General features: G+C 41.2%; 2 protein-coding genes across 6 annotated transcripts in view; both read left to right on the top strand.

The window, feature by feature from the left end:
* Nucleotides 1–1,093: 1,093 nt before the first annotated feature.
* Nucleotides 1,094–2,915, top strand: LOC129584410 (glycine N-acyltransferase-like). The gene is made up of 5 exons (XM_055476570.1): nt 1,094–1,330; nt 1,466–1,585; nt 1,715–1,838; nt 2,059–2,200; nt 2,267–2,915. Exons 1-5 carry the CDS (start codon nt 1,253–1,255, stop codon nt 2,700–2,702), a joined length of 900 nt encoding a protein of 299 aa, XP_055332545.1. The 5' UTR covers nt 1,094–1,252; the 3' UTR covers nt 2,703–2,915.
* Nucleotides 2,916–5,090: 2,175 nt separating this feature from the next.
* Nucleotides 5,091–25,142, top strand: part of LOC129584445 (multiple PDZ domain protein-like) — a 50,134-nt gene continuing 30,082 nt past the window's right edge. For 2 of the 5 annotated variants that reach the window (XM_055476603.1, XM_055476606.1), the window contains exons 1-6: nt 5,091–5,288; nt 5,587–5,725; nt 13,673–13,748; nt 13,810–14,075; nt 14,970–15,074; nt 16,173–16,348. In XM_055476603.1, the coding sequence (XP_055332578.1) occupies nt 13,730–13,748; nt 13,810–14,075; nt 14,970–15,074; nt 16,173–16,348 (566 nt within the window). In that variant the 5' untranslated portion in view covers nt 5,091–5,288; nt 5,587–5,725; nt 13,673–13,729. Of the gene's footprint in view, nt 5,289–5,348; nt 5,500–5,586; nt 5,726–12,686; nt 13,080–13,672; nt 13,749–13,809; nt 14,076–14,969; nt 15,075–16,172; nt 16,349–19,535; nt 19,990–25,142 lie in introns of those variants that run through there. The other 3 variants (XM_055476604.1, XM_055476605.1, XM_055476607.1) reach the window with 3 other exon arrangements.

Below are 25,142 nucleotides of genomic sequence, written 5' to 3' on the forward strand. Positions count from 1 at the left end.
TCAAGAATTTTAGGGTTAACAGCAATAATTTTATCAAGCAGACGCATTAATCGAAATTCCATAGTCGTCTCTCCAATAACTCTCCTTGTCCGTGCAGCGTCGACTTTTGCCGGTTTTCGTAAATTGTAGTGCATGGTGGTGTCTTTCACTTTGATCATGTCTAGGAGGTAGGCGGGAAGCGAAAACTGACTCTTGTTCCAGATCTTGTACAGCCACACCGCATTGCTCTGACGCCATCGGTCGAATATGTGAGGAATACCCAACTTCCGATACAGTTCCGGAGTAACCGGCATCTTGTAATCAGTGATGGTTTTCAGAGCTTTACGTTGCAGTCCGGCTAGCTTGTTGCGCTCAGTCAAAGACGCCGCAGACCATACAGGCGACTGGTGTGCGATATGGCAACCGAAGCAGGCGTGATAAAGACCTTTGCGCTGTGACATGCTGAGCCCTTGTTGTGCCCGTTTAATCATGGCAATGCCAAAATTCCCTTTCCTTTGTACCTTTCTGAACTGATCATTCCACTTCAGGTGGTTATCGATCTCAACGCCGAGGTACCGTACACATTTTGATATGCCGACGACTGACCCATTGATGACGACTTCTGGATCCGGCTGCATATTGCGGTCGGAACATATGTACAGATTCATCGCTTGGCATTTCTTTTCGTTTATATGCAGCATATTTTCTTCCATAACCTGGCCATATTTTCTTCCATAATTTAATGTGTGTTTTTCTTTATCCGGCCAACGGCATGCAGCAACGTTAGCTTAAAGATTTCATTTCCGACATAATTTTAATTTGCCAATTCAGTATTTTTTGAGCTGCTGAAAACTGCACTGGACCACATAAGTGGACACATAATGGACCACATTGCAATCCTGGAGCGCCGACAAATGACCGCTCCTTGTTAAATTTGTACTTATCGTGTCGGACAGAATAAAAACACGTATAATATCTCGAGCTCATAGGTGAATAACTGTATCACATGACTGAACAACTGTATCGCAAATGTCTGAATTCCGATACGGATAAGTGATAGCCTTTGCCTAAACTGATAGCTACTATTCTATACATTAAAAAATTTTAGCAGGCTTGCCTGGGTTTTAGACTGTAGAGGGACAACGATATATGGAGGAGCTTCCGGCTTAAAATTTTACATCACGATGATATAACAGATCCCTAACTGCCGACTGCAGCAGTAATTTTTTTACTTATTCCTAGACGCTACGCATCCTAACTCTAAAATTACAAAATGCGCATTCTTAGAGATAAATCAGAATTAGCGACCATTTTACCACGTTTGGAGTCGAACTTTCCCAGATCATTACCGGTGAGTGCCGATACTTGCTCGTGTTCTCAGTAATTAAGATACACGTTATTTATTACTTGCCATGTATATGAATCGCCTGTTGGCAGTGTTTGTTGTGTGCGCTGCCGTTTTTTCTACTTCTTACAAAATGATTAGGTTTACCACATGGTACAACATGCTTTTACGGAAACGTACGCTTGGCCAGGGATGGAAATCGTCGTGGATCAGTATCCTGATTTCGCCGTTTGTATTGTCCGTCCACAAAAGAATGACAAGGTTAGCTAAAATTTCAGCCCGGCATAAAAAAGCTCATCGTACCTGCTCATGTCCTTGTACTTTGTTGTTGTACACTCAAGTTTGGTCCTCTGTGTTCGTCACCGTTGTCTAATTTTGCTTCTTCATTAGAATTTCGTTCCAATGATGAATGGATATCAAGTCTTTTTATACTCTGAAAACGACGAGATTTTGCGCCGTATGCTATTCCATGAAGATGTCATCGACTGGACACAGTTTAACATCATGTTTGCAGGTAAGAAACAATAATTAACCTAAACACCTTTTACGATTGTTCGGCAGTTTATATTTTTGCAGCCACTGTTTGCTATAGCGTTAAATATAAGTGTTCAAGCCGTTTTGAAAAAATCAAGGTATAGAAACATCAAACAGGGCCATGTTAAAGGTCACAATGTAGTACTTTACATCCGTTGTATCCGTCTGACAACACTGCATTTCCTTCTAATTTACTGCAGACATAACGGAGCCCGAGCATTTACAAATTTTTAACGAAGGACGAAGAATAATCGGCGGCACGTTCGAAGACTACGACGACACGGAAGGCTACCCAACCGGAGAGCGCTGTTATTACTTTGACCTGGATAAGATGCATCTCGAGTACGTACGCGAAACCCGCAGCTGGCCATGGACAGTACAAGCATGTATTCAGATTTCTTATTACAGTTACGCAGTTCCTGACGGTTTTCGCGAGGGTATTCTTCTCCCAGATCACGCCGAACAGATGTCCATTGAGCGCAATTACGGAGTGCGGAACAACAACGAGCAGTTTTTTAACCACATGTTATCCCACAATTTTCCCAGCTTTGCACTATTTCCCCACGATTCCAACCTACCGGCAGCGTACTGTCTGTACAAGTGCGAAGGAACTCTGGGCGCAGCTTATGTTCATCATGAATATCGCGGGAGAGGTCTGTATAAGGTCATCTTGCGAGGGATCTTGCGGGAACTCCGAGATTTGGGGGAGAAGCATGTGTGGGCGGAAACGCCGACATCCAATCTGGTTTCACAGAAAGGCCTGAAAGGGGTCGGAGGAAACGAGTTTTCGGAGAATTATATAGTGCACTGGATTAACGTCTGGCCAGGTGGAAAACCAACTTAACCTCCTATAGTACAACATGCATGTATCGCACCTCAACATTAGTTCCTTGCAACGCGGTACATACTCGCGCGTACTATAATTTACTTTACTGATAAGATTGTTGTAATTAAAACATTTTCCGGGTCCTGGTTTTTATCCTGGATATACCTAGTCTAAATCAAACTACGCGCATATGTCATATAAAAATTTCCATAGGGCACTGTCTACAAATAAAATAACATTGGTATGTTTTGGTATGTTTGGATATTTTTACCTGGCTTGATTATTATCGTAAATATTGTGACCATTGTAAAATTGAGAGCATTGTAAAAGATTGTAAAATTGAGAGCATTGTAAAATTGAGAGCATTGTAAAATTGTAAAATTGAGCATTGTAAAATTGAGAGCATTGTAAAAGGTCATCTGCAGGGTACTGTAGCGGAAGTATGATCTTTAGCTTGCTGCTGTGTGTTCTTCTTCATATAGCGGCATACTGCATGCCGCGTACGTAAAGTGATACGACCACCTCTCTTCCAGAACAACAATACTGGCAAATTCTTTAATTTTCGTCAGACTGTGCCAGTCTGAATACAATGCAATATATTGCATTGGATTCAGACTGGCAAAATTAACAATTGATATGCTATTATGATTTCTATACAGCTAGCTTTACCATTTATATAAATGGTAAAGCTAGCTGTATAGAAATCATAATAGCATATCAATTGTTAATGTGTGTGACCTTTCAAACTGGATGCGTCATGTTCTTCCGGCTTTACGTACCCGCTCATTTGCCCTTGAGGAGCCTAGACACGGCGGTCGCGCCCGAGCATATGCGCCTGTTTCGACCATCCAGTACTGCACTGTACGTTTGATTTATGCAAATACATAAGTTCGCAGCTTTTTTAGAAAATTTAGTGCGTACTGTACAAAATTTACGAGCACTGTAATAAGATTTATGTACCCTGTACGGCTGTACCGCTGTACAATACGTATGCCATATATGCGCAAAGATAAATCGCACGTGACGCTAACGTCCCTCACCAAATTCCCAGTGGTAAGGGAGCATCCATAAATTACGTACGCAGAAAACCACGGTTTTTTCACCCCTCCCTCCCCCTTCGTAGCGGTCCGTCACGTTTGCTTGACCCCTCCCCCCTGGTTCGCTCCATCGTAATACATGGAGATGACCACCCCCTCCCCCCGGGTTCGTCGGGGTCGTCACAGCTTGTCACGTTTTTTGGACCCGTCCCTCCCTGGTTCGCTGCGTACGTAATTTATGGATCCCCCCTAATCACGGTCAGCATCAGAGTGTCTTGCCGATGTAGTGAAGTATTGGAGACGCGCCAACGTAACATATGTAAGTACTGCAGATAAGAGCTAACATCGCGATAGCATGCCTATTCCATGCACAACGGGTTTGGCGCCGGAAGCCAGGGATTCCGAGCAACATTTCCTGTGCGATATATAAACGATTACACCCGGCAGCGCTATCGTGACGTTTGTGGAATAATGCGCAATCTCTGTTTAACGTTGTTAATTACATTTGGTCTTGTGTCTATTATTTTTTAGAATTTTCGTATTGTAATTAGTGTTACAGTGTGACACAGAATGATGATTTGAAAATCTAACAACTGGTTACTCTTAAAACACCTGCACGCATGCATTTTTTTGTATAATTTGAATTTGTATGTGTGTCATATCGGGTTAAAAAAAAACGTTATAAAATGTTGCTAATAATTAAAGTCATTTTTTGGGATAAAAAAGTAATACTCTTGAATAATCTACCAGCCATAAATCGCGTATAATGAATTAGTAGCTGTTAATAATTAATGATTTTGCAGTATTCAGTCAGTTTTCTGCTGTTGTGGATTTCAGTGGAGATTCGTGCATTTCTTGCCTAATAAAAACAATGTGAGCCGACAGCTTGTATGCCACCTTTACAACGACACATGGTCATTTCCGGTGGGACATTCCTTTATTATCTGCTTAGACAAAGCAGATGAGCAGATCCGCATTAGCCGGAATAATACAGACGCACCGTGCACACCGACCGGTACAACCTCCATCTTTTCATTCTTTTGAATTTGAATACATTTTCAGCCATAAGCGGAACTAAGCGGTTCGGAAGAGAGCGCAGAGAGACTGCTTGAGCCGCATTCCATCGTACACTGTACAGCTGCCGCGGCGCCACTCTGCCTGCAGCTCATTAATATCAGCAGCACGAATGAATGGAATGCAGCGGCGTACGCGTACTTGCACCGCTCGTACTCGGCAAACAAGTCACCGCACGCAGCTATAACGTCAGTGGGTGGTTGTGCGCAGCGTACGCAGGGGAAATAATCCGGTTATGCCTCGTCTCACCCCACGACCGCTTGAATTGCCATCCTTGTCATCGCCACTCCACTGTGAAGAACGGTCTCTGAACGGTAAAATAACCGCTCCATCAACACCGTTGTGCCTCGTCCTGCGTTTGTTGATTTGCCAAAATGTTTTTCTCATTCCTGTGGGTTTAGCCAGTGTGGATGAGGGATTACGTAACGCTTAATGGGTTTGCTGGGATATACAGTGTGTGTAGCGTGAGTGCCACTGAAGGAGAGAGACAGAGGTAAGAGAGAGATGGAATTAATTACGTTTTCCTCGTGACTGTCCGTCCGTCCGCAGCTCACCGTTTGTTGCCTGTGCTGGAATCAATTCTTAACGTGTCCAATTTCCCTGGCAAATTTGCAATAAATGTCCGGATCAATTTTCTCCCGCATTCGTGTGTGGATGTTGTCTGTCGCTCGCTGTTTGAATTAATGGCATCAGCATGTTGTTTGGTGTGTGGGTTGCGTGCCAACGGTGGACGTTTGTCGTCGTTTATCCGAGTGCACTGGTGAGGAACGATGTTTTATGGCGTTTTGCAGGGGATGATGCATTAATTAGTTTGATTACCTCCGTGGCCGGACGTCAGGCGTGGATGGGATTGGAATTTACAGACACGTCATCCGAGTGGGATTTATTTTCGCGTTGCTGAAATTGGAGTGGGATTGGATTGCATTCCTGGTAAGGCGAGTCAGCGCTGTCGATTATCTTTAAGATTTTTTTTCAGAATTTATGGCGGGATTTTTCAGATGTACCCCTTTTATGTAAATGTTAAAATAAATTTTTTTCGTTTTTTCCTAGGAAATATTATTTTTTTAGTGTGATTAATTTTGTAAATTTTATTTCGTCCCTTTTATGCGTCCAATTTTTTTCTCGAAAATTTCTACTAAAAAAATTAATAAAAATTGCCAGTTTCAGAAAAATTGGGAAATCAGAAATCTTGCTCTTCCTCGGGTTTTTTATGGTGAAATTCACGTTTTGTGGGCATTTCCGATTGTAAGACACTGTTAGTACATAATTTATTGCAGACTCAACGACACTGTCAAATCTGCTCGGTTGAAATGTCAGTCATATATTTTTAATTCAAAATTTATTCTTTTTAAAAACGCAGAAATTTGGATAATCGTAATCATTATACATCGTTTTGTTCTGATTAGGAAAATGAACATTTTTTCACTTGGTTTTGTCTTTTGTGTCTTTTTTTTTAAATAAAAAATCTGACCAGCATTGATAGACTTTTCTCTTTAGATTTTTAATGTTCGCAGCAAATAATTTTATGGCAGTTTACAAATTAAGCAGTTTGAAAGTTTCATTTTTTACGGTTTCTCCGATGTGATAAAAGCAGAATAAATGTCTTTGAATGAAATCTTGTAAGGGTTATGAATGGCGAATAGCGGCGTGTATTGATTTGTCGGATGTGGGTGGCCATTGGGGATATTTTTTGAGGGTTGAGAAATCTTTTGTAAATATGAAAAAGTGAGCCGGGGATCAATGGGGTATATGCAAACATGTCAGTAATATGAAGCAGCTGTCAGATTGCTGGAGAGAAGCGAAGAGACCAGCGTTGCCTTTTTGACTGGCCGGTGTCGGCCAGGAAATATATCGACTCGCACAGTATTAGGTTTATTAATACCGTCAAAGCGGCCAGTTTTTTCCCCCCACAAACAACTTCAATCTCACCGAATCAGTGAGCACTTTTTGTTGCCAGTGACATTTAATTATGATACGGGTGATTACACAGTCGTGCGTGTTCATCGGGCAAAAATAGCCACTGACGAATCTGATTGGGCTTATTAAAAATTCAGCAGGGATTGGTTTTTAAATAATTATGACGCGGAAATTTTTAGTTTGCAGTCTGCTTTTTGCATAGAAAATATATGTCAATCATTCTTAATTTTTTTAGTAACTTGCAATTATTTAAGTTGGTACTTTTGATAAAATTAATTTTCGGTTTTTAAAACTCGAAGAATATTTTTGCACTAACTTTTTATATGAATGGGAAATTAAAGACAGGGGAAACATCTTTTTGAAGCTCTGAAAATTGTATTACTCGCAGCAATAGTCTTCCTTTGTTTTCGTTGTTGAGGAATTATGTTTCAAGCAATTCCGTGATTTATTTTTGAATTTTCCGATACGAGAATTTGATACTGCCTGGACAGTGGAGTGTCAGCTTTCTTGTGTCTGATCAACTTTCGCTTGTGTCTGATCAGTTTTCGCAGTTGAATGCCGAATTGTTTTTGTTTTTCGTTCAGTTTGGGCTAAAAACAAAACTTTTAAAAGCGATGTGGCATGCTGTTTAACTGTTTTACGCATTGAAAAAACAATTAGATTACGTCTGGATTTTTCTGGTTGGGTTTTATCCAGGATTTCTCAAAATTCAGCAACGTTTTTCTCGGGGCTTTGAAAGTGGATTATTTAAATTTCCAGTGGCGTGTTGGAATGTTGATTTTGGGGTGTAATTCAAATCCGCTGATAATCCCGGTGCCCGGCAAACGCTAACGACGCTGAATGGGGGTTGGTTTATTTGGCGTTTGTATTTATGTTTGGGTTCTCAATAGATGGGCTTGTTGCCTGAGGGGGTTAAATATGCAAAACACGAGCCGTGGTGCCGGCAATATTTTAGCACGGAGCCGGGGATTGTCGACGCTGGCCTGTATGTGTGTGCACGGCGTTTTTCCATTGCGTCTAATTATTCATAACACACAACTGCTCAATGGGCACATTTTCTTTCCGCTTCCCCAATACGAGTCTTGAACTTTGAGTAGGGGTGAGCGTACCGTCTTCGTTTCATCACAGCACCGCGTATACACAGCAACACCGCCACTTGAACAATTTTTTCTGTTTGTTCAACACAACCGTTTCCCGCTTTACGGCTTGCTGTAATTTTTACCGAGCTTTAAAGATGAAGTGGCTTTTTTATCGAGTCTCAGAGAGATTTTTTCTTGTTAAAAACCGATTCTTTATGTGTTTTACATTTGTTTTTCTGGTAAAATTAAATGTGAAACATTTTCTTTATGAAAATATATTTTCTCCGATTATTTTCGATTTTTACGGCATTTTTCACATTTTATTCTTATTTCTTACATATGATAAATTGTATTAAATTTCTTAATGATAATATTTTTTTACCAATTTGTTCTCTTTTTTACCTTCATTCCCATTTTTTTCGAAAGTTTTTTTCGGATGCGCATTTTTATCCTTTTTTTTAAATCAAGTACGAGCATATGATATTTCTTTAAGCTTTCTTATTATTATTATCTAGCTTTATATTAAGTCGTTGCGTATTCCCAGTTTTTTGATTTTTAATGGTTCATGATTAAATTTTTTAGTTTTAAAGTTGCGTAACAAGGATCGCTGCGTTAAAAATGTGGCGTTAAAAAATGTGCAGAATTTTTGTCTTCTCCCGGCTCCAGTTGATACGGCGATGAAATATATTGATCGGTGCGATAATATTAATACAGTATCGATTATTTTGTCGCGATAACTCAGCGATTATTAATTTAGCAGGGAAATTATCATGATCCGATGTTGCCTGGCCGGCGTGGATCGATAGTTTCCTTTACTTTAATAGAATGAGATTAATTTCGTCCTCGTACCGGAAATTGAAGGTACCGCCGAGAGAGGGGCGGGCCTGGACTGATGGTGAAAAAAGTGCTGCATGTAGATTATTCTTTCTCCCATCATGTCACGGGAATGGGCGAGTTGGCTCGGTTTTAATGGCAGTGTGCGCGTATACGCGCTGACGACAAAGAAGATTTATTGAAATATCAACTCGTACTGTCACAGCAATCTTCCCTTAGATGGCCTTGATAAATGCATTGTCTCGTTAATATTTCCGCTATCCGTCCATTATGGATTTTCTTTCTGCAGCGTAGAAAAGAAACGCTTTCCCACCATCCTGGTTCATGGGAATTTTAATTCAATTACATTAGAGAAAAAAGCGCGTTTTCTCGGGTTTTTTTTCTAAACCGTGATTGATGTCTTGGAAGGGAATTCTCAGCGCAATCGAATGATGCTTAGGCTAAAATTGTGTGCGCATTAGTTTAGCGTTTTTTATGTTGTATTTCATGTGAATGTTTTTGTATGTTGTACATGGTAATCCAGTGAATTTTTAAATACAATTTTTGAACTGAATTCATTGATTTATTGATTTTATGGAATTTTTAATTTTTAATAATTTTTTTTACATTTCCAGTGATTTCGTAAATAAATGGCATTTAATTTTCGTTTTGAAATTGTTTATGATTAAGCATATATTTGAAAATTAATAAAATATATATTACAGTACATAAAAAAGTTACACTTACGTAGTTACGTTATAGAAATTTGGCGATTTTTGTCGTTATATTCGGAAGTCTTCGTATTTTGACTGCCATTTTTTTCAATGCTTTTTTTTCCTTTTAACTGATAATCATAAATGTTAGTGGTTTGTGTTAGTTTTTATAGCTTGGTCGGCGAAATTTACTGCCGGAGAAGTCGATATTTTCCGCAGTGTGGCGGTACTTAAATAAAAGCACGCGTTTGCCTGGATAATAAAAACAACACTCTGATGCAATCGGGACAATGCAATGTAGGCCATTTACATGGGTGCATTTTTATTGAGCGCCGCCGCGATGCACTATGATATAGTGGCCGGCGCTTGAATGGAAGCCGTTGAAAGCGTCCTTTTCTCAGTGGATAATTTTCCGCACTTGAAGCCACATGGCTGGGTAAATGAAAGGAGGCGCTCCAGCGACCGGCCGGGCCTTTATGGGGAATTATGAATGTGTGCATCAGAGGGAAGTGGTTAGGCCAAAAAACACTGGGAGACACGGCCGTGTTGTGCGGGGCGTATCGGTTTCCGGTCGCGTTGTCAAGCGAAGCGCCGACGCGATCAATGTGCGCGCGCTGTTATCTGTACGTTTGTATTTTGTGTGTGTGGATGCGTTGCGGGGAAAGATCGAGTCCGGGACACTTGCCTGCCAAGTGGCCGTGCTGGCGCAGAGAGCTCGCTAATGGCTCTTTAGGAGGGAGGACGATCGTGCAACGGGCGCAGTCATCTGGGGAATTTTGGGGGATTTTTTTCTAATGGAAAATTAACAAGTTTTGTACTTGAATGGGACTCTTAATCGCCACAACCATTAAGCGCCGGGAAGTGACCTCATTAAGAGTTAATTTTACGTTGAATAAGTTATGACATAAAAGCGGAAAAAATGATAGCTTATGTAACTTCTGAAAATATTTTTTTCAGTGTATTTTTTTGAAATTTTCTTTAGCGGCTGTTTTTGTTCTCATTATTTTTTTATTTTCGACTTGTGGATTGCGTTTTTTGCTGCTTTTGGAGATGGTTTCAGGATTTTCAAACAAATTTTAGAATTGGTTTGATTTAATTTTACTTTGAGTCTGAGAATATTATTGTTTGTTGGCATTGGTAGATTTTGTAATAATAGATTTAACCCTTGAAAATGTGTATTTTTTGAAATTTTTTAAAGCCAAAGTGTTTTTTATTTTCGACTTGTGAACTGCGTTTTTTGCTGCTTTTTTAGGTAGTTTTAAAATTTTTGTTGAATTGGTTTAATTCAGTTTTATTTGGAGTGTGAGAGTATTGTTGCTAGCATTGGATTTTTGTGTTAACCTTTGTTTGTGCTGTTGAGATTGATTGTGAAGAGGTGTATCTGGTGATGCGAGAGCCGAGTGTGTGTCTGTGGCATAATGCGCCGGGTCGTTCGGCGATTGGAATTCAAACAGGTGTGAAGGATTAGCATGCACTTGATTGTCGGTATAGGAGCGTGTTTATTCGAGTAGCACAGAATAATAAGCATCGTTTTCATCCATGAATTGACCGCTTACACAGTGCTTACCTAAATATTTGCCAGATCTATCACACGTATCGCTTGTGCTGGTTAACGCCTTGACATAGCATCCAAAGCCGTCTAATGCTAATAAAACATTGACAAAATCATTAAAATTATTTCTTATATCGTTGTGGAATACTGCACAAATTCCTTGCAAACTGGAAATGATGTCGCTCGCTTACTGCAAAAATTCGTACTTACATATTATAGTTTACTGCCTGTGCGTATAAAAGTTATATTTAATTTGCCATAATTTTTAATCCTAGCTCTTGTCAATTTTGCTTTGGTTTTGATAATATAAAGTTCCTGTGTGTGATTAATTTATATGTGTTAGTGTAAAACGCTTGTGGAATTTGTTTTGGCTTGAAATATGTTTTTTTTTCATCGTAGACATCGTGGAATACCGTAGATATTCAGTATATTCAGTGGTATTTTTTTAGATTTGGTTTTGCAATTTTTAGCAAGAAAAAACAGGTGTTCTAAATATTTTCGTTTATTTTTTACCGTGTTGCTGCTGGTTATAGCTGCAAACGGCGTGTAGTTGGTAAATCTTTGCCCTAAATTTAGAAATGCTGCATAACCTTTCGCGTAACATTTGCAGCCTTTTTGACTGCGTCTCTATCAGTAATCTAAATTTGCGGTTATTTATGATGTTTATTTAGGGGTGGTGATGTCCGCGTGGCGCTGCATCTGGTCGTAAATTATGAATCAGTCCGCGTTGTATTTATCATTCTCACCTGAACAGCTGTCATGAATAGCATAATATCAGCGCATGTGCGTGGCTGACATTTTTGCTCGTTTTGCTGTTGAGCAGCTCGAGAAGGTGTGAAAATGCGGCTACATGATTTGAGAGGTTTTTGTGTCAGATGCTGTAATTATTGCGTGTATTAATTTCCGGTAGGTCTGGGTTAGATCTCTATGCAATGCCGTAGTGCGGGTCGAAATCTGTGTTATTTAAAAGGAAAATGGGTGCGATTTGGTTTTCTCAAGGCTGCAAATTTTGATGGTTTATCCAGCTAGTTTTTCCATAAACTCGATAAGTTTCATTGCATGTTGTAGTATGGTGGCTTCCTATGGTCGACATCCATTAATAGCAAGCACAAATTCATTACTGTACAGTTCTTTACAAATTTTTTTAAATCGTACATTGTAATTAAAAACGTTGCGATGTCTGTACCGACTGTACTTAAGGCAATGAATGATATTCGTAGGTACAACGTAATGCAGAAGGTTTTCGTCAGAAAGCATAAAGTACTGTAGTTGGTAATTTCAAAATCTAATTTTTTGTAACAAACGCATGTAATTGTGTGCACACACTCGCTGTGATATGTGATTAAACTATTGCAATTTTTTCGGTAAATTTACGGCATCGGTATCAAATTTTCTTGGTAGGTGGTACTGTGAGATTTTTCATTTCTGTAATTATATTCTTGTATTGTTTTATGAAACCATCTTCCGTACAATGGCAGGAATACTTGCCGAACTTGTGTCAGATATTCCGGAATTGGGTAATTTGAAGAACTTAATGTTTTTCGAAAATTACAGCGATTAGCGAAAAAAACATTTCGAAATCATGAAAAATAATTTTACCGGTGCGTTGCCTGGAGAAATAGCCAGCGCTTGATCGATTGGGTATTTTTCGTTGACGAGGTGAAATTACTTCACCATTGCCGGTCGCTGGAGACCACGTTTGCGTCGACAATTTTATGGCCAAGTCAGCGAAAATAAATGCGACCCTCCGCGCGCATTTTCATTACCCGACAGTCACTTTTTCCCGTTTTTCTGCCCAGTGCAGCGATCAAACGCGTTCCCCTCTCACTGGCAAACGCTCGCGCGGCGCACTCTGTCAGGGAAAAAAACCGTGCCCTTGTGAAAAACAATTGCCAGCGACAGTTGGTGTAAAAGCGTGCATTTGGGCGTGAAGCGCGCCGTCTGCAAGTAAATGGTCAATTGTCGGCGACAAAAATCATCAACAACAGTAGTGTGACGTGTGATGATATATACATGTCCCTGAAAATGATGCATTTCCGCTGGTAATGATTACCGGGAAATATGATATGCATATTGGATTACGTCTCGTCGGCTGGATCATTGCGGCACTACCAGCCGAAATAATGCGCGGCATTTAATGATATTCTTACCCAAAAAAATGCCCTTATCATCAACTGGTGCAGTGATTCGTGGATGGCGATTTCTGCCAGGTTTTACGCTTGGCGGGATTTTTATGAATTTTTTTTTGTGGGAGACATTTGCACATTTTAGTCTCTGTACATTTGAATTTTGTTTTCTGGTTTGCGATACCTTTTATTACTCTGTGCTTTTCTATCGGAAAAAAATTTGAAAAGATCTTTAATGTGTGCAAACTTACAGACACTAGAGTAGAATTAGTTTCAACGACTTCAGTGTTAAAATGAAAGTCACTTGGGCGACAGTGAAGCCGTTAGTCTACAGTAGTCCACTTTTTATATGTTTTAATCCATATTTATGTTTAGTGGTGTAATTAAGCTGATGAAAAAAACACAGGAAATATTTTCTGTGCCGGTTCTCCCTAAAGTGAACGTACAGAAAACTTTGTTGAAACTTGCATTTAATAAATTTGCAATAATTATTATCACCTTTCTTTCCCTAATGAAGTAATTTATAATTAATTCTTCGTGTTTGACATGTGAATTGTGAATAACTGATAGAAATTAGGCTTAGGTTTTGCAGTATACATGCGTGCAAAATGGATATGAAATATCACGGCACAGATTTTAAAACAATTCTCATCTGATCTGACGTTGATTATTTTCAGGTTAAATTCTACTGATCGTATTCAAGTGTTGCCAGCGGCCATCCTACCAACGCGGGAATGATGTCGACCGTGCAAGGTGATTTCTACACGGTCAATTTTAGCTACTTCTTTTATCATCGCAGCATTATGCTGTGTAGATGCTCGACGGGCGTTGGTGATTCTGGAGAACATCCAGAAGAAGCTGCGCGCCTCCAACCGCCTGCAGGTGGACGGCGAGCTGAATAAGCTGATCGGGGTGCTGGAGAGCCCGGTGTTCCGGGGACTGCTGCAGCTGCAGGACAGCATCACGCAGATCAACCACCGGAATGGTCTGCACGAGGACAGCGTCGGCGTGGATGAGGTCGGCAATGTGACCGTCAAACCGCCGCTGATGCACACCACCGACACGTTCGAACGGGAACTGGTCAGTGGAGGCATTTATACAGTGATTTATTCTGCATGTAATCGTTTTGCGAAGATTTTCTAGGAGTGCTAAGAAATTTATCTAATTTTCCTACAAATGATCAATATTAACAAAATACTGCAGATAAATTTGGATTTTTTCTTGGAGAGTCGAAGGTACTCACAGAGCATGTTCCTCAAAATAGCTAATCTTTCAGAAAATTTACCGGCGAAATTGCGTTCGAAAGGAAAAAAAGAATAATCTTTTCAATCATATAAAATTTCAAAATTCTGATTTCAGTGTGATATGCGGATTGAAATCCACAGCAGTGTGATAACGTAGTGTGGAGGGTGATACGTACTCTTCAGTTGGTGATTTATATTCTTTAGCACGTTAGAGTTTAGACGCATTACGGTTAAGACAACATTTAAAAATAATTCTCTACGGTAGATTTTTAGTTTGGTGGTATGCTAGGGATGGGCCGTGCAATATCTTAGGGTGATTTTTTTAATTTCGCTGCATTGTGATTTTTGATTTTATTGATTTTCGCGTTCGATTTTATTATGAATTTTTGTAAATTTTTGTTAGCAGCTGAGCACACGGTTTGTAGAAAACTTTGATGCTAGTGTGATGCGCCCATTAAACATCTAGTGTAATGTGATATCGTAGTGTGTGGGATGTTTCACGCGGAAACTGCATTTTGTATTCGGTGTGGTCTCGTCATTATCATTTAACATTCTCTGGCAGTTGCATAAGGAAGATATCTAAAACTTTTTTTAGCTTTTCCAGAAATTAAATCTGGTGGTTTAGAACTAGATACGTCCCGTATAAATGGTTTAATAAACTATTGGGTGCTAAGTTATTGTACATTGCAGTATTTATTGATGAATGATGTTCTTTTTTCTCATTAATCAGGTATGGACTCCTCCACCGCATCAGCAGTCCTTCCGCGTGGAGAACGGCGACCGCTTCCCGGAACTCAGCAGTCTGACCTGTGTGCGCCAGAATCCCCAATTACTGGTACGTTGTGATTACCGCTGGTCTAATGAGGATCAGGCCGGCATGATAACGGTAATAATTCACTTGACTCGGGTGTATCAAATCCCCGTCGCCGTTTGACACATCCACGCAGCGGATAGATATTATGGAGACGGAGCGAATTAGCCTAATCACATCCCCATCCTCTCCCACGCAGTTTAGTTTAATGAGACTAAGCAGCACCGATGAATAGCGCCCGTCTTCCGCTTGATGTTTATCGGTATGCACGTATTTGTCAGTGTTCGTACCTCGCTACACCGGCGATCGATGGAAGCGGGCGTCTCGGTGCTTATGAAGGAGATCCGGTGTGTATCGTTTTGTTGATTTGTCAGAGTGTGTTCGTTTATTCAATCGGCATCACAACAAAAGCTCCAGCGCATTGCATGACCTTTTGCATTGAGTGCAGATCCACGGGAGACGTCGCTGCGAGGCACATCGCACACCGTCGCGCTGCCTTCTCGTGATACGATTCACAAGGATCCTGCTCGCGCGCTCACACACGGACCCTTTCTGAATGATTGAAAAAGTCCGGTTTCCGTCTGTGTTAAATGCAGGATTAAGAGGAACTGTTTTCGGCTGTTGCGGTTCCGTGTTTAAATGACACAGAAATAATTCAGGGGATTTTAGGAAAATATTATGATCGGTTGTGGCGACATTTTGGTGATGTAGTCAAGCAGATCGGCAGTTCTTTTGTTGTGCCTGCGTGTATCGCGGAGTTAACGGTATTGATGCGGGGCCAAAGCAGATTGAGCGTGGATTGCGGCTGGAGAGTTGTTTGTGATTAATGAAGTGTTTTTTTCCCGATTGATTCCGCGGGTACCCCATTGATAGTCGTTTATGTGTGAAAACGCAGTGCCTGGCTGTTCCGTTTTCGCCGGCGATTATCGGCGACAGACTCTGCAGCGTGTAAATGTGGTTGCTGTTGTGGATGCAGCGCGTGTTAGGGAAACAGCCGATTATCCGGATGTGTGTCGTTAACGGGGTGTTTCGCGTTAAAAAACAGAAATAATGCCGAAAAAGATCCGGCATTTATGTGAGATTGTGGAGGAATGCGGACTGAGCTGGAGTGTGTATTTTCAGCATGTCTTGGAGGAGTACTTTCGTGATGCGAAACGGCACGGGCAGGATATTGTCGTGGCACGCCTGGAGAAGCGGGAGGGCCGCAGTCTGGGCTTCTCCGTGGCCGGGATGCGGGTGGAGGGTGGCGAGTACGGGATCTTCGTGCAGGATATCCAACCGGAGAGTCCTGCTGCTCTGTAAGTGCTGTGGAAAGATTTACGTCGTGTTCGATTAGCACGCGGGATTTCTCGCTTATTTCACCGGAAATTTCGTCTAGTTATCCTGCATACTTACAGTAACAACCGTAGAAGTTTGGCTGGGTTGTCATTGCAAGGTTCTCCAGCTGTAGTGTAGTGGTATTGCATGTAATAGTCTAGTTCGTCTGACTAGCAACTCTAAGCTTAATCGAACCAAGATAAAGAGATAAGCATTCTGTCGTTTCCACGCTAATTTTTTTAATCGATTTGGGTGTACCGTGTTAATATTTAGGTTATTTAATTTATTTGGTGAGTTACGGTATAATACAATGTATACTGTAGATACAACACGTTCAAACGTAACGATTTCTTGCTTTTAAATGTAATTATTATCCGGTAAAAAATATTCCTGGGAGACGCATTTAGGTTGGAACATTATGATATCGCCAAATTAAATTAAACGATGTGTGTTCTCCGTCGTGAAAGTGTACTTTAGCGCCGGCATCCGGCTGCAGCGTTTACGGTATAAATATTTCATGATTATTTTGTTGTCGACACCGCATACAGCCTCCGCGTCAACAATGACTGTTTGGCGTGCTGAACGTCTCCATAGCCAATGAAGTTAGCAAAACAATATGATCTGCATCGATCCATTTATCGGGCTTTTGTATTCCCGCCATCGATTAAATGAAGACTGACTCTGACCTTTTTGCAATCGATTACCACTGTGCACATCTGCAGAGCGCACGAACGGGGTTTAAAGCCCATTAGATACCGAAAATGTCTGTTGTTTTTTTGCGTCCCAGTGGAAAGTAATCCGCAAGCTGATTACAGACCGAAATGTGTTGATGCGATTCGAGGAATGTTCTCTGTAAGAGCGAGATATGGAGAGGGAGAAAGGGATGAAAAAGAGTGCGCGGGAGGCTGGCCGGGACTGCTTCCGTTTTGCTGCGCGTAATTTCCTTAATTTCCATCTACTTAAGGATGCCGGGTGCGAAGAGAAAGTGCAGGGAACGCTGGTTGTGTATGGATTATAGTGGAAGGCAGCCAACCGACCGCTGCATGGCCGGAAGGGAGAAAAAGGGGATTGGGCGCACTGGGAGCGCTTTGTCCGGCCCCGCACCGCCGAATGTCGGCTAAATGCTAATCAGTTGGACCAACAGCGCGTCCCGACTCCCACTTAACGCGTTGTGCCGATGTTTGCGCCGGGATTGCTGTGTAACCTTTTTTCTCCGATTTCCCGCCGCTTCCCTATCTTCTTTATGCAAATTTTTCGATTAATTTACGCTGGGGTTTGTTTAATTCCCCCCTGTTCTTGTGTACTTCCGGTTGGCTTCGTTCGTCGCATTTTTAAAATTTTTTTTGACGTGGTTGTATAAATAAAAAATTTTAAAGGTATCAATCGTAAGGCTACTCGTTGAAACGTGATTTTTGGTTTTATTTTTCTTAAACATTTTATTAAGCTTATTATTTGATAATTATTTTCTGCTGTTTCTGTGACGTTTGATCTGTGCTTTTTTCGTATTAGTTTTCATTTTCTGCCTGTTTCCTTGTCGCATATTTTTTAAGGGCTGAAGGTCACTCGGTGCGGTACGCGCTTGCTTAGTGCACTTATCCCAATGGGATAGCCGTTTTTCTTACTGTAACCTTTTAAAATCGAACAAAAAATTGAACTTCAAAAGCTGTTACACCCACTTAATGCAGAGAAAGGCTTTTTCAGCTACAGCAACCATCATACGCTCTTCCGGTTGCGTCTGCCGGCTCTTATTTATTTTTTTCCCAGTGTTAACGTTTTGTGCCGGTAATCTTATCGTTTAAGAAAAATTTAATGTCGAATCTTTTAAAAAGGTTTCGTATTGTCCACGTTGTATGCCGAGTCTGGCTGGCTTCTAAGTCCAGGGATCAGCGTATAGTTGCACAGAGTGTTTGGTTGGCATTTAATGGGTGCAGTGGGAAAGCAGTGGGCTGGTGGCTTCTGGCGCGCTAAGCTGTGCCAATTGATTTCCGATGGGTTTATGTGCTCGGATGGGAAGTGCCAAGCGAAATCCCCGTCCGCTCGCGCACACACGGCTGTGGCCAGGGGATGTGTGTGTATTGTGCTGTGCAGTGCTGTCCCCATTGATTGGGCTGCTTACACTAAGGGCTTATATATTTCACGAGGAAAGTGGCCCGGTGAAAAACGCGGATTAATCCAGGAAATCGGGGGAGGTGGAGGGAAAAAGGCCGTTTGACAATGGAATTGGCCATCCGGTGATGGCGCATGTTATCAATAAGTAGTGCTGGGTGAATCACAGAGAAACCAGGGAAAATGGTAATCAGGAAATTAAATTTCGCGAGGGGATTTTATGACAGACAAAAATTGTTTTTGGAAAAAAACAAGCGTAGTTCAACAGTTAGGTTTTTTTGGGGAATAAGGCATTAAAAAAATCAGCCTTTAAACGACTAAAATTGAACATCAGTGCAGAATGATATGCGTATCTCGAAAATTATTTCCTGTTATAAATTTGACAACATGTACAGTGTACAGCCCTATGGAGTTTTGGATGGAAATTAATTTAGTTGATTTACAATTTTAAATCCAGGAGCCCTAGTTGCATATTATAACAGGAATTAAGCGAATATCTGACGAAAAAACAATTTTACGAGAAAAGTATCCGCCAACGTTCGCGGGAAGTGAAGATCCCGGTTTGCGCGTGATGACCGAGTTCTCATTTACGGGATTTTATCGCGGGAATAAAAAAAAAACGGTATAACGTCAAACACAGGTGTGTTTACAGCAAATCGGTGCATTCACTGCTTGTCTGACATAATATACACCGCGACATATCTTCCTGGTTCCGGGTTGTACAGATATGTCTATCGATACGTATTACGTACTACACGTTCAACGTAATATTCATATATTCCCGGCTGAACGAACTGAACCATCCAGGGTGCACACACAGGGAGGGGGCGGGGCGGGAGAGTTTGGTGAAGCGGAAGAGGGCGACGGTATTCGGCGCTGGTGGCGGAGCATAGATACGCAGCGTCCGTCCGCCACAGCAGCTGCACTTGTCCCGCTTCCAATCCCCAACTAAGCCGGCTTCCGAGTTGTGTACACTCTCTCGCGCTCTCTCTTCCCCGCATCTCGTACATGCACGGGCACCACTTGAAACGTCAGGATTCGCTGCCAGTGAAAATAATATTACAAATACACCACCACTGCACCACCACCACCACGCTCTAGTCTTTGATTGCCAGGCCACCCCGAATTACCATCTGATTAACCGGGATTTTTTGCCGCTCTTTTCTGTATTGATTATTACAGGGATATTGAATTTTTTTTAGCAATATTGTGCGGATAGATTGATTGTTGATTGGTTTTTTTTCTTGAGCGGAATATTGGGTGGAATTTTGTTAACGGTGTCTGTGTGCAACGGATGCATGTGTGGCGCGAGAGCGCGCGCGCGTTCGATCGAGGAGAGATGTTGGCGTAGCTGAACGCACTTGAGCAAATTACGGGATTTGTCCGAAGGATGAGAGGAATAACATTGCTAATAATGTATGAGCCTGTGCTGGCCGTTTGACGGGCTGCAGACTCACATAGACACAGGCGCGTGTATATATGTGTATTTGTCGGATTTTGGTGATTATTATTCCGAGTGAGTACGGGCTATTTTCGGATGGAGGTTTGTAAATGTCAAGTGTGTGGCTGGTGAGTTATTTTAGCTGAAATAATTCCTGATAATTTGTTTATGCAATTAAACTGTTAGCGGTGAATTTGGGGGAGTTTTACGCAATAATTGCAAGAACAGGAATAATTTCTTACGTTTTCCGCAACGAATTACTTTACCGGTTTCTCTGGATTTTCCGGAAAATTTTTCTGCGAATTATTCGTAAAATAACGATCAAAAATTTCGGAGTTTTCCGAAGTATTAAGTAAAGATTTTTTCGGGTTCCATAGCGAATTTTCGCTTCCAGTTTTTTCTGAATAATGTGTGCATTTTTGCAACATTTTTTTGGCGAAATGAACCATTTTATATAGAAATCGATTGCGCTATTTGCACACACAAAAAACGATGTATTTATTTTTTGGAGAAATTTATCTGTGGAAAATGGGGGCGATTGCGCAGTTGCGTTGTACTGTGGTGCGTTTTTTCTCTGGAGCGTGGTATATCACGGAGACCGGCTAAGCGATACTTTGAGTGCTTGCTGAAGGCTTATATCAACGGATGGCCTGTGTAATGTTTGCGGAGATGAAGGTATTAATTTACAGGCTCTTCCGGTTGGGCATGAAAGACGAATATGCTGCATCTAAACGTTTCCCATATTGAAACGGAAGTGTGCATTTATATTAGCTGACTGCATGCTGCTGCTGACTGCTCTGATGGAACTGACAGCCAGGGAATATATACATGACGTACTGGGCTTTTAGCAAACCAGTGTTGCACTTTGAATTGCGCGTTTATATGTGTGCGGAAAAAATATGCACTTTTGCTATGCATAGTCGTGTCATCAGGAAACAATTTATTAAAATTTTCATTAGTTGCAGCATGCAACCAGCAACGTAAAGTCATGATAAAATTGTTGTAATTTATGTCGATTAAATATTACATTCTTCAAATAAAATTTTCTGAATTCTTCTTTTACTTCGGTTTACAATTCTCACGGCTACTTTTGTAAAATTAGGTAAAACAGTTTAAATTTACTAAATTGATTTTCGATTTTTCCGCATTTTTTTACAAATGCAGCTTCTGATTTTATTAATGTGACTCATTTTAATTAGTGTGAATGTGCGCAAGCGTAGTGATCTGACCGCTGCCGAATAAAAGTTATTTTCTGTGCTTTGTATACACTGAGCTGCAACTGAATTCGCAACCTGCTGCGTTTATTAGAGAATTTTTCCTTAATGTTACTGTCTAGAAAGCAGTCTGGATGTTCAGCGTTTCATGGCATTAGGAGATTACGTATTTATTTAATGAGTTGAGGAACCCGGAAAGTGGAAACAGGCATTGAATTCACGGAAATTATTTCGCCAGCATTTTATGGCTCTTGTATTTGCGCAGTTGAGCATACGGTTTTAATGATGTCTGGGGAAGGTTGGTTATTTTTTCCCCGAAGTAAATTGCAGAGACCGCGCGTGGTATCCGCGGCATAAGGAAGGAAGAGACAATCATTAAACGTAAATGTGCCTGTTAATTTGACGGTTGGTCCGCGGCGTGAAGCTGGCCGGTTTGTGCCGGGGCATGAATTAAGCATTTTATTGTGTGTGTGCGGCGCTTATGCTTGTGCAGTGCTGCGTGACGATATTTCCAGTAGGAATGATTGTCAAGAGGATGTACGGGTCCAAATTAATTGGTCTTCAAAACGCCACCGACCTACTGCAGCTGCTGCTGTTGCCGCGGATGCGACGGCGCTGGGAAGTGTGTTTTTTCGGATGTATGCAAGCGCTGCGTTTGGCATGTGCTTGGCGGTTTCGCGAAAAATGAATTATTAACGCGCATATCATATACTTGAAATATTAAATGACAGGTTTGGATGTTTTAATTATGCGGAAGTTTTCCGGCTTGCAGTTTTCCAGGCCATTATTTTTTGCACATTTTTAATGAATTTTTAGATGGTTATTTTTGTGATAGCGTTTCCGGGCAGTGGCATTAATAAAATATTTTTGGTTTTAATCCAAATGAATTGCAGCGGTTTGCTTTTAATTAATTTAGAAATCATTTTTTGATTCGCGATTTTCTAGGAATTTTTCGAATGCATTTTTCATTAATTCCACCGACCTCCGTTCAGCTTCGTTATGTCATACGAAATTCTTATCATTGTTTTGAAATTTTTTGTGGTTTTTTATGAAGATCGCGGCCCTTAATGGACATATTTGCCAATAAAGTTTTTTTTATTTTTGTAATGATTTTTTCGAGGTTAATATCAGGTCGGGATTTGTGCGTAGTTTAAACGAGCGCTTTCTGCCGGCTTCCGCGGTGTCATCTGTCGGACTGACGTCAGAGTTGAATATCTGATGATCATTCCATGCATATTAAACTGCAGCCCGTCATTTATATAAATTACCGCCGTTCGCTCGTCTCTCTGCCGTGTTTTTGCGCAAATGTCCATCACAAAAATTCCACAGGCTGGGTCAAGAATGACGAAGTGTAATATGTGCTGGGAAAGATGTACCCGGTGCCGGCATTACATACAGTGTAATGCAATTTGCAATCATCGACGCGACGGCCTAATATTAACGGTTAGTTGGGGGATTCGCGCTAGCGCCGCCAGCCAGCAAACAGCACTGACAAAATAATTTGTCCTGGTTTGTTCTATGGTCGTTAGTGTAGCCGGCCAAGAAAAAGACGGGGACGGGAGGTACTGTATATAACGCCGACTGCCGATGATAGGGCCATCGAACGCTCTGAGACCCACAAAGAAAGCGATTTTGAAATTAATCCACGGTTGTAGTAATGGTTTCTCGGTACACTGCTGTTAACAGTACATGATAGCTACAGAGACGTTATTGGTTGCGCCGGGATTAGCGTTTAATTCAGCGGAAATTGTGTATTTTCTGTACAAACAGCATACGGGATAATGCAGTGTACAGGGAAATGAGGCGATGCGCCGTGATCCGGTGTCAAATTGTCGGTTTGACTGTGGCGTTTTAAGGGAAGATCAATGAGATCGTTTCGGTAATGGGCATGGAGGGAGATCAATAGCCTGTGTGTGTAGGAGTTTGAAAGAGGAGGAGAATTTTTAGCTGGGGCGCTTGCGTGTCAGTTGAGCCCGTGTCAGATTCGGAACAAATATTCGATATAAATGTGCGCACTGTGAGTTTTCTGTGTCTGTGTGTTTGTGTGTGCGTTACGCCATTATGCGGTATAGCCGGTGTTGGCGCAATTGCTTAAATGTGGATTATCAATATTATTCAAACTCGTACAGAGGGAATTACGCTGGTGTGCCGGATGGGGGAACAGCGAAAGAGAGTAGTTTGGCCTAAGGGCTGATTTTTCGCCATTGAGTTAAATGGCATTTCCTGGATTGGTTAATTGTCCGTAGTTGGGTGCGCAGCGAACGGCGGTGGTTGTGTCAATGGATTAAATGGCTATTGATTGAACTAATATTTTTCCAGCGGAGGCGGGAATGGGCGAATTAAATATACACAATTCCCAGTGATAATTATGCATTTATGCATGCTGCGGGGAAAATGTGCATGCCGAAGCAGAATTAATAGAATGAAAATTTAATATTTGTTTTTAGTGCACAAAACCGACATGCATATTTACTGAAGAGAAGGGTGCGACTTTTTATGAAAGCTGGCATACAAATTTTTAAATAACTAGATTAAATAAAATCGGTTCAATGCAGCTGCGTTGGTAAATTGGAAAAAATCGCAAAATTAGGATAAATTGCCATAATGAGATAACAAACCGGTTAAAGTATATTCACAGTCGTTGTTAATTTTTTTCGAGATCGTTCGAGAAAAATTCAAATTAAAAATTCCAAAAAATTTCTAAATAACAAGTAAATCTGTAGATGAAGCAAAAACTGATTCCAGTAAAATATTAGAACAAATTGGAAGATTAGGATGGATTTTGGGAAAAAAAGAACAACCTGGTTAAAAATCTTAACACAAATTTTTCTCGTCCAAAAACATACTGATTACATTATGACAAACAGTAAATAAAATTCGGGTTTGGGATTCTGTATTTGTTTGGGATTTTTTCGGAATTTGTTTTTGAACGGCATGATTCTGCAGTTTTTTTGGAATTTTTTGGTAATTTTTTCACCGGCATCTTTCGGCACATCCGACCATTAGCATGTCTCATTAAATTTGCACAGCCGTGGAACCGTGCATGTCTGGCGGAGTTAATTACAGTTTATTACGAGTACACTACACCCGGTATATATACTCGTATGATTGTTAGTCCGCGGGTGTGGCTGCTGCTGCAGGTTGATGTCCATTTGACGTTGATTTGAGTGGCGAGTGATGGTTAGGCATAATGACATGACAGATGACACAATCAGTTTGGCCCAGTGAAACTTCCTCCCGCGTATATATACACGCGGCACTATGTGTGTCGTTGTGTTGGTTGTTAGGATTTGCCAGTGCGGCTGCAACGACGCTGATTCCGCCAGCAAATATTGGCATTAGCGTGTGTGGCCGCGGCTTTATCCCCTCAACCGGGGGACGGGCTAATCGTGGGAAAGAAAGGGAAGAGCGGCGCGCGGTGGTTGTGTTTTTTTTCTCCTCTGTGCGTGGAGAGGAAATGGTCTGGGCCATCTCCAGCGAGCAGCGGGTGCATCGATCGACCCAGTGCTGGCCGATATTATCGTGTGTGTATTCGTGGCTTCTTGATGCCAAATGTTTACTCGCGATAAAGGCGAGTGTTGCCATCGTGGCACATTGGACAAACTTGGGGAAATGGATGGGGTTTTTTTATCGGTGCGGGATGATCTGGCGTTCTTTCAGACGCTGGCTAATGAGAGACTTCCGGCTAGAATTCAGCACAATGCGCGTCTTTTTCGCTCTTGCTAAAAATGTGCGTGCTAAAAATAAAAATTTAAATTAAAAAGTGTATAAAAGTAAAATTTCTGGAATATTAATTCTCTTTTCGAAAATAATTGCTATGTGAATTTTGTATCTTTCGTTACACTTTTAGTTCACGAAGGACCGATATCGGTTTTAGCCTTTGCACTACGCTTTCGCTCGCAGTGACAACTTTTCTGTGACAGACGTTTTGGTATCTAGTTATCCCGTCACGAATTACAGGATATTTTTCGAGGATTGTGGATTGTGTTAATTTGTGGCTGATGTTATTATACT

The sequence above is a fragment of the Paramacrobiotus metropolitanus genome, unplaced genomic scaffold, assembly GCF_019649055.1.
Source record: "Paramacrobiotus metropolitanus isolate TYO unplaced genomic scaffold, Prichtersi_v1.0 Parri_scaffold0000013, whole genome shotgun sequence".
Classification (NCBI taxonomy): domain Eukaryota; kingdom Metazoa; phylum Tardigrada; class Eutardigrada; order Parachela; family Macrobiotidae; genus Paramacrobiotus; species Paramacrobiotus metropolitanus.

Excerpts from the sequence above, each read along its gene's own strand:
- LOC129584410 (XM_055476570.1), top strand. The coding sequence starts at position 1,253 with ATGCGCATTCTTAGAGATAAATCAGAATTAGCGACCATTTTACCACGT. Across the intron at positions 1,331-1,465 it reads ACTTTCCCAGATCATTACCG|GTTTACCACATGGTACAACA; the intron begins GTGAGTGCCGAT and ends CAAAATGATTAG. Across the intron at positions 2,201-2,266 it reads CTGGATAAGATGCATCTCGA|TTACGCAGTTCCTGACGGTT; the intron begins GTACGTACGCGA and ends TTCTTATTACAG.